The sequence below is a fragment of the Plectropomus leopardus genome, chromosome 8 (genome assembly GCF_008729295.1).
Source record: "Plectropomus leopardus isolate mb chromosome 8, YSFRI_Pleo_2.0, whole genome shotgun sequence".
Classification (NCBI taxonomy): Eukaryota; Metazoa; Chordata; class Actinopteri; order Perciformes; family Serranidae; genus Plectropomus; species Plectropomus leopardus.
Window position 1 is genome coordinate 31,342,006 of NC_056470.1, and position 10,180 is coordinate 31,352,185.

Here is a 10,180-nt window from a genome sequence, read left to right on the forward strand (position 1 = left end):
TGTTTTTATCACTCTACCTTTAGTCATATAAATGGGTTGGTTATGATGTCAGATTTTAAAGTAAAACAGGATTTATTTGGTACAGTTGACTGTAGCATCGAATGAGTTCAGGTTTAAAATGTGCAAGAACACGCTGAACCAGAAGATTTGTGTAATGTCATGTACCTCTGGCTATAAGATGGCACTGCCAGAACAAGCAAAGAAGGATAGTAAACGGAAGCACAGCAAGGCAGCACAGCAGAGAGACTCCCAGCAGAACCAGAAAAACAGCTGTGTGAAATATGGTGCGTCTTGCTCCGTCTGCCGGTCCCCAAAGACATGTCCGTCATGGCTGCATCCCAGGTCTCTCACAACAACTCTGAAACACCACATATTGTGGAAGTATCTGAAAAAAGCATGTTGTTCTTTGCATGTTTTTATTGTTACGAGTTCTTCCTTTGTTTCAGTCCTGTAATAAAAACCACCCCATTAGCTAAATTACTGGCAGTGTGCCCAGCTTTCCTTGAGGTGGAAGGTTAAATATCCAAATGCTTACATTGTCTGTTTACAACAACCAGTGGGCAACCTCATGTGAACGTTTTCTGTCTTACTGAGGAAAGAATAGAGGTGACGTCATATCAGAGGTATCTTTTGTGCGATCCGTTGAGGATACTTTTCATGTCTTGAAACAAAAAGTCAGGCTGTGTAAATTGGCTGTTGTTAATTTGATGAATGTGAGTAATGTAAGTTGTTGACTGTCTTTTTTCTTCATGATTTGATACAGGTCAAAGTTTTCATTTTTCCAGCATCTATTGTGTGGATTGTCATGAAATTTGATAAAGACATCTCTGTTGCTGTCAGGATGAATTATACTAGGTTTGGAGATCTCCTGACATCTCACCTAGGTCAAAGTTTACTTAAATAGTTGGATCAAATACCAAAAAACTCATAAAAACAGCTTCAGCTACTTTGTGTTAAAACTGCAATAACTGATTTATTTATTTTTTTCCAACACACATTTTTCAAAGTCAATATTTTGACTTGTGGTAGGAGAAAAACTACAAGAATAACTGGTAAAAGTGACTGCATTCCATTATTATTATTATCATTTAGAATGTTCTTGTTCTTGAAGAATATTCTTTTTTTTATTCTTTAGAATGTTCATGTGTCTTTAAAGCAAGTGATGTCACTAAGAATGTCATGATGTCACCAGCTGCCGGGGTTCTTAAGGTATGTTTAGAAGGTTCCCGCTGATTGACAAATCACTCCATTTAATAATTCGGCAGTCCCTCTAGCACAGAGTCAAAAAAGCAGGAAGCCAAAAAGCGTACTGGGATCAGTGCCTCATAAAAAATGAACCCAACAATAAAGCAGCAAAACAGCTATCCAAAAACACGGTCCTCCCTGACCACAGAGTACCAGGAGAGGTTCCATCTTCCAAGCAGCTACATCCCTTTGGTTGCTATTTCAAATCTGAAGGGCTCTTACCATCCACTGAAGGGGACAAGTGCTGATACAAGCAGGCAGGAATATGTTAAATATGTAAAATGTCCACCAATGGCCCCACAGCCACCTTTGCCACCCATTGACCACAATGGTCTGCTATCTAAGCCTGCCGTGCCCTTAAGGCCAAAAGATTATATAGGATCACTTGTCACAAACAGACCTTCCAAAGAAAGTGGCCTCCAGAAACAATCTGTTGATGTTGAGGCCAATTCCAAAGTAGGCCCACACGTGATAAAACCACAGCCTTTTGACAGTGACACTAAGGAGCCTGGCCCTCAAAGAGCGCAGCCATTGTGCTCCATGACCACGTACCAGGAGAGGTTCAAGCCTCCATGCAGGTACACGCCTTTGGTCGCAATTTCAAAGCCAAAGGGCCCTTACCATCAGCTGAAGGGTACGAGTGGTGATACAACCACTTTTAGACAGGAATATGTGAAATGTGTAAAACATTCACCAGTGACCCCAAAGCCACCTTTGCCACCCATTGACCACAGTCGTCCCCTATCCAAGCCTGCTGTGTCCGTAAAGCCAAAAGATAATCCAGGATCACTTGTTAAAGACAGACTTTCCAAAGAAAGTGGCCTCCAGAAACAATCTGTTGATGTTGAGGCCAATTCCAAACTAGCCCCACACATGCTAAAACCACAACCTTTTGACAGCGACACTAAGCAGCTTGGCCCTCGGAGAGCACAGCCACTGTCCTCCATGACCACAGAGCACCAGGAGAGGTTCCAGCCTCCATGCACCTATGTGCCTTTGGTCGCAATTTCAAATACGAAGGGCCCTTACCATCCACTGAGGGGGACGAGTGGTGATACGACCATTTTTAGGCAGGAATATGTGAAATGTGTAAAACATTCACCAGTGACCCCAAAGCCACCTTTGCCACCCATTGACCACAGTGGTCCCCTATCCAAGCCTGCTGTGTCCGTAAGGCCAAAAGAAAATCCAGGATCACTTGTCCAAGACAGACCTTCCAAAGAAAGTGGCCTCCAGAAACAATCTGTTGATGTTGAGCCCAATTACAGCGACACTAAGCAGCCTGGCCCTCAAAGAGTGCAGCCACTGTCCTCCATGACCACGTACCAGGAGAGGTTCCAGCCTCCATGCAGGTACACACCTTTGGTCGCAATTTCAAAGCCAAAGGGCCCTTACCATCCACTGAAGGGGACAAATGGTGATACAACCACCTTCAGGCAGGAATATGTGAAATGTATGAAAGAGCCACCTCTGCCACCTATTGGCCACAAAGGTCTGCTTTCAAAGCCTGCCATATCCCCAAGGCCACAAGACAACCTAAGATCACTTGTCAAAGACAGACCTTCCAAAGACAGTGGCCTCCCCCAAAAAATGGCGGAATCTAAGCAAATTCCAGGCCACTCCCAGAGGTGCAACAACCACAACCTATTGAATGCATCACCAGCTAATCCTAACCCAAGCCTTCCATTTATTTATTCAAAGGAAGCACCTCTAGCACCATGTCCTCCCCCTGGGCGTCCGGCTCGGCCCCAAAAACTCTTAATGGAGACTGGTCAAACAGTGCTTAGGTATGCCACTGCGCAAACTAGGGCCATTAAGAGGCATCAGGACAGCAACAAGCTGCTGCCCAGGAGGCCTTGAGTGGCTATCTACAGTCCAGTTATAATCCTCACTGCTTTGTGTTTCTTAATGCAATATTGAATAATGCTGTGTTCATACCAAATGCAATGTGTTTAACGTGCGTATGTGTTTTACATTTACTTCTGCGTCTTTACATTTTCTTCTGCACTTTCCTGCAAAGTAAATGTAAAGATGAAAATATATCGCATTCGGTGTGAACACAGCGTTATTCTGTTCTTTCCCTTTTTCAATACACCATCAGTGGTGAGCACTGATCCCTCTCCAAGTTACAAGGTGCTGTGTTCACAATGAATGCAATGCGAAATTGCAAAGTAAATGTTAAGACGCGAATATATATATATATATATGTGTGTGTGTTTATATGTATATATGTATATATATTCGCATCACATTTGGTGTGAACACAGCATTATTCTGCTCTTTCCCTTTTTCAGTACACCATCAGTGGTGAGCACTGATGCCTCACATCGAGGTTCTGGTTCAGGCCAGACCTTTCTGTGTGGAGTACACTTTTCCTTTTCTTTTGGGTTTTCTCCGGGTGCTCCGGTTCTCCCAAAATCTAAATAAATAATAATAATAAAAAAGTTTTGAATTATGGTATGACATTTTTCTTCATCACTACACAAACAAGGCTGTATAAAGTAACACAGATTTGCAATGTTTAACTATTGTCGATCTGCTGCAGTGCCTGAAAGCACAGAATCTTTGTTGATCTTTATCTTCATTAAATAGAGGAGACATTTATGCTGTCTAAAATGCTCAAGCCAGCACAAATACAGCAGTCAAATCACTTTTTCATCATGTAAATTTGGTTGAACTGAATTGTCTACGAAGTGTCTAGTTAAATTTCTGCCTTTACAGTTGGGGTATATCAGTAAATGTTGCATCAGGAAATGAGATCTCAAACTAAATTATTTTGAGAATCGTTTAATTAATATTCATAAATTATTGTCATTGTATATGGGGCGCTGATTGTAAAGTTGTGCACTCTGACAGAAACAGCAACATTTCTCCACATTTGGCTCTAAAACATGATTAAAAGAGGTGTGAGTTTTTCAAAGTCACTTTTTAAACACATTTAGAGCAATATTTGTGAACTTTGACAAACCTATTCTTTCCTGAAAAAAAAAGTTCAACATAATGTCACTGTAAAAATGAAAATGTTATATATTAAATATTAATGTGGTATATTCAATCTTGATGTTAAATAATAAATCTAAATGTTATTTGTGATATGTTAAATCTAAATTTTCAATCTAGATGTTAAATCTAAATGTTATATGTTAAATCTTTATGTCATGATTCTAAATATTTAGCTAATGTTCAAATTAACACTGCTGCTTGGCCGAAGTCCCAAAATAAGAGCTTGATACATTGATGTTGCGTGAACATGGCGACCAACAATTTTAGATTTGAAATGAGAAAATTAAAATCGGGAGATGAGTTTTTACACTGCAGTTCAAGTGTCCCCCTACCCACCCTCCCCCACCCTGCCATTCTGTAATTCACAATAAAAAAAAAAAAGTGATCCACACTGGGAATTGTTTTTGTACTTCAAGAATAAGTAAGGTGCCAGAGTGCATAAAACAGCATCATACAGTTTGTTTATCAAAGCAAACTAACAAACTAACACCCTAATTTCCTTAAATCCTAGAAAAGTCCTCAAATCAGAGAAACATCCTAAATCCAAGACGTGTTGGAAAGTTTAGAAATGTCTTAAAATCCTAGAAATGCCCTTAAATCCAATAAATCTCCTAGAATGTGAGAAATGTCCTTAAATGCGGGAAATGTCTTAAAATCCCCAAAATGTCCCAAAATCCTAGAAATGCCCTAAGATCTGAGAAGTACCCAAAAATCCTAGAAATGTACTCAAATCAGACCGTTGTAAAATCCTTGAAATGTACTACAGTCCTATAAACATGGGACTGCTTTGATTGGCCATTGTCATTTTGCAAAAGTGGCCCGTAAGTGAGGCATGTTAAGTTTTCCTGCTCTACATAATCAGGGGAGATTTCTCTCTTAGATAACGGTACAATGCAGAGCAAAGATTTCTGTAAGATCTCCTGTGTAATCTGGAGCGCGACTCGGCACAGAGGAGGGACGGGAAGCTGCCCTGAGGTCAGCGGCGTTATTCTCTGAGCTCATGTTCCCTCTGCACACAGTGATCCATTGTAAATGTCTGTCAAGTGACCCAAAACGAACTTCAGTGTATTGTAGGGACCCATCTCAGATTTGTGATGTTAATTTTGCTCCAGGACACATCAGGGGAACATCCTTTGTCTGTGTGTTTTAGCGAAAGCACGGTATTAATCTTACTCCTTTTATAGAGAGCATCTTCATGCTGTCTGTGTTCTGCACTCATACTTCCTCTCATTATGAGACTGTCTGTCCAATTTCCCCCTGACTGGTTTGAATTTGCCTTAATTTGGGGAGCTGGATATTGACTGCTGCAGGCGGCTTGATGCTTTCTGAATGTTAGGTTGCAGATTCATATTTCAGCTGAGAAATGGCGCTTTTCTGAAACATGCTAATGGAACTAATCGTGCCAGCTGGGAGATCTAAATCATTATAATTATATTAAATTCACACCTGTGAGATGTTTATACAATAATTGCATAATTTTTCACAACAGAGAGACATGTAATCTGAGGTGAAGCATCAAGATGCAACCCACAGTTTTCCCTATTTCCTCTAAAGCCTTACACTCGCGTTCTCTTGATCTGCCTTTTACTTTGAGTGATGTGGTCCCACATGAACAAAAGTTTCTGCCAAAGTAAAAACTGTTTTAGGCATTTGAGATTTCTGTTTTTGTTCTTGACTATTTTTCTTTTAGGACAAAAAAGTAATGTTTTTTAAAGGTGAATCTGAAACCAGAATAAAGAAAGAAATGTGTCTTGTTATAGGCATCATAGTCACTGGATATCAGTATGAACCAAGTGGCAGCCTCTGAGGCTGAATTCCCCAAAACTTCTTTCTTAAATGGCCACTTGAGGCTGTCTCTAAATAGAGTTAATCATTGTACACCTTAATATTAACCCTTTGAAACCTGAGTGAACTGGTTTGATTTCTTTAAATAAACAAGGGGATAAAGGCGATGACCAACTTGGCAAGAAATGTCCCACAAATTTCAAGAAATAAATTAGTAAAGGTGACAAGTAAATGACTTCAAAATTAGTTGAAAAAAAAGGAGAAAAAGGAGGAGGAGAAAAAAAACTTGGGAAAATGTCAGGAAAACTATTTAGAATTACTATAATTTTTTATTCAAAATTATGTTACAGAAAAATTATACTTATATTAAATACAGTTTTCAGCACTTTCTTCAGGGTCTTTTTTATGTTTTATTTTATTTATGTATTTATTTAATTTTACATTTTTTGGCATTATTTTCAGGCGACTTGTAATTGTTTTTTCTTTTTTACTGATTTCATTTTAATTTTCGGGCTATGGCTTGTTAAGTTACTTAATGCCCTCTCCCCATGTTTTTAAAAGAAATCATGTTTCAAAGGGTTGAAATGCTCAACCTTACAGCAAAAATAACCAACACAGAACACACAGAAGTAGCCTGACTTCATTCTCAATTCATTTCTCCATTAGTTGCTATGATGACAGCAGCGTATGTAGCTGCAGCAGCCTGTAGCTCCTCAAATCCTTTCTACTTTTTTTGCTATTTTTTATTTTTTTTCGACATGATGACCCCTTTTGCTGAAGCTCCACTTTTCTATGATAGAGAAGCACTTATGAACATTGAGAAAAGTTGTGTGAGGTTTGAACTGAATGCAGCAGACCGCGAGCGGGTCCCCACCAACAGCATATGCCGAGCAGCCAGTCAGACCAAAGAGGAGAAACCAAAAACCGAAAGCGTGGGATAAAGAGAGGCAGGAGAGCCAGCATCAGGGCGAGGCTGACCCGACTTGGACCAAAAGCTGTTCCTCTAGGATAGGGGACTGCTCTGATCACATCTTTACAGAGACATGGTTAACCCCTAACCACCCAGATCAAGCTGTTGCACTGGATGAGCAGATCTTGTTGGAAGCCATAAAGACGCAAGACACTGATGCAAATTCAAAAAATGCACTGCAGGTATTGAGTGATGCCATCATGAGCAACATGCCCGAGCAACCGGATGGAATTTTAATAGTAGTTGCTGATTTTAATCAACTCCTTCTCCAGCTCCAAAGATGAAGCAGAATCAAGGACAAATGTAATTTAGTTTTTTAAACTTTAAATGACTTATAAATTTACCTTATACCTTATACCTTCTTCTATCTTCATTACTCCACTGTATCTTGACATTGCAAAAGGTTTTTTGACACTGTATGAATGTTCTGAAAGTCATAAGCAGCACCTTTAAGACCATTTATAATGTTCGTATTTTAAAATGAGTTAGCAGGAAACAATAAGTCAGCCAGATCCATCGTTTTCAACCAACTCATGGAGCTAATGTCACTGCCAGTTTAATTAGCTCCCATTCATTTTTCACATATGTGAGACTCTCCTGCCGACACAGACAATATGACTCACAGTTGGAACGCTTCAATGATCAGGATCAGCATGAATCTCTCCGTCTTGAATCATCAATAACAAAGATTAAAACATAGATAGAAAAGCACTGGTTTTTTAGTATAAAGAGTTGAAGATACAAGCCACTAGAAAAAACGTCTGTACGGAAAAAACTTCCGTAAAACTCCAATCAATAGCCCATTAAATTATTTGGTTAAAGTACTTAACTCAACTGCCTTACATTTTAGACAGGCATTTATATGAGATGGGCTTTTAATTTCTTTCACACAAAAACTGTTGCTCAGCAAAGATGGGAAATCAAATTGTTTATCTAACCCTTTGAAACTGGCTTGGCTTTATATCTTTCAAAAACATGGGAAGAAGTTACAAGTTTCATAAAATTTCCTGGAATTAAGGAAAAAAATAAAAAGGTTTCAAAGGGTTAAACCTCTTTTTTGCCTTATTTTTGTTTACTTGGCCAGCCTTACTTATTCTCTGGTACTCATGGTTTCAGTAAAATAAACTGAATGATTGAATAGTTGACAATCTAATTAAGCTTTAAAGTTTAAACATTTATATTTGTTTGTGTGATCAAGCAGCTAACTAACATCGTCTCCAGCAGGTAGCCAACAACCCGGTTTTATACACCCAAAGAACTTACATCAAAATGAACTGCATGGTAACCGTGCCTCTAATTGAGACAGGCCTTTATTTGTCAAAATAGGTTTCCACACCGAGCTATTAAAAGGAATTGGGTAATTAATTTTGAGGAGAATGTAAACCTAATTCAAAATTCGAATGTGAACTGTGAACTATGAACATATTCTGAATCATTTTAATCCATGTGAACCAAACTTTGAGCTAGCTCTTGTGAAGTTTGAATGTGCACAAGACTGCCTTAGGGACTGTAACATTAAACATGAGAGTCCTGTTGGTGTTTGCAGCGTAACATTTCAGATATCAACAAGGAAAGTTTGAGTGGTGTAGCAGCAGTACAGCAAACAGTCACTTTCTTTCAGCACAAAACATGATCCCTCTCTTTGTGTTCTCCCTGCAGACTGTGTGGAAATCATCTCTGGCATCAGATCAGTGAAGATCCTGAAGAGAGTGGGCAGTCCTAAGGGCATGTGGACCAGAGACTCCAGGTCGTCCAGAGTTTACGTCTTTAACGGGACATCAGGAGACAGCATCTACCAGTTTAACTCTGTACAAGACTTCTCCCGCTCTTTTGGCGTCAACGGCAGCCGACAGATCAGACTGCCCTCTGACTGGAGCGGTCCTGGCAGCGCTGTTTATAACGGCTATCTGTACTACATACAGGAGGAGGCTGATGCAGATGTGCAGGTGGTCAAATATGACCTTCTGAGTGGCTCTGTGATGGACACCGCCATGTTCCCAGTGGAGAGCCAAGCTACGGTTTACAGCCTAAACCCAGAAACTGTTGCGGATCTTGCAGCCGACAGCGAAGGGCTTTGGCTCTTATATGCCACCAGCAGCGACGAACCAAACATTCACCTGGCAAAGATGGACCCCGACACGCTGGATATAGAACAAATCTGGGACACCCGGTGCCCTCGAGAGAACGCAGAGGCGGCTTTTGTAGTCTGTGGGACCGTCTATGTCGTTTACAACACACGTATGGCCAGCAGGTCCCGAATCCAGTGCCTGTTTGACGTCAACGACATGGTGGTCAGTGAGGAGGCTCCCCTGATCTACTTCCCCAGGAGGTACGGAGCCCACACCAGTTTGAAATACAGCCCCGAGGAGAAACAGCTGTACGGCTGGGACGATGGATACCAAATCATTTACAGACTGAGCATGAAGAGGAAGCTCCTGGTGTGACAGCGGGGAAGTGGTGTGTTCAGAGGCAGATATGAAGAATAGGAGCAGTAGCCTTCAGACTCTTAATTAACAGTAGATTTAAAAGACCAGTGTTTAAGATTTAGTGGGATTTAATGGCATCTAGTGTTGACGTTTGCAGATTGCAACCAGCTGAAACTTCTCCTGGTTTGAATTCCGTCAGTGTTTATTGGTCACAAGGTTTTTAATGTACGACAGATTATCCACAGAGGTCGCTCCCTCTCCAAAACAAACGGACCAGGGCTCTGATTTAGAGTGTGTAGGATCTACACTAAAAGGTGATTTGGGATGTGATGGTGAGATGGAGCTGATGAAAAATTAGCAGAATTCAATAGGCTGGTTTCCATTAACCCTCTAATTGCGCAAACTGAAATTGCGTTGACGATGTCTGAAGATGACGACCCGCTCTCTATGTAGATATAAATAGCTCATCTAAGATTACGAAATCACAACAATTCTTTTTTTTGAGATGTTTATACACAAATTATATTTTACTCCATTTCAGCCTATACTTCCCTCTAAATCCTCCACACTGGACCTTTAAGACACACATTTTTGGCAAAAGAATTAGCCTTTGCACTCCTATTTATTAATTTGACCTTTTTCTTTTGTGTGTAAAATACCACAACAAAACATGAAAATGCCACTCAGTTCATTAGAGGCTGTCAAGTTGTACTTGCTATGTGGTGTTTTGTGTCCTCCCCTCTATTTAATT

General features: G+C 40.2%; 1 protein-coding gene across 2 annotated transcripts in view; it reads left to right on the forward strand.

Annotated features, from left to right (window-relative positions):
- Nucleotides 1-10,180, forward strand: part of olfml3a (olfactomedin-like 3a) — a 32,145-nt gene extending 21,965 nt beyond the window's left edge. For both annotated transcript variants that reach the window (XM_042492092.1, XM_042492093.1), the window contains exon 4: nt 8,663-10,180. In XM_042492092.1, coding sequence (XP_042348026.1) covers nt 8,663-9,447 — 785 coding nt within the window. In that variant the 3' untranslated portion in view covers nt 9,448-10,180. The remainder of the gene's footprint in view (nt 1-8,662) is intronic.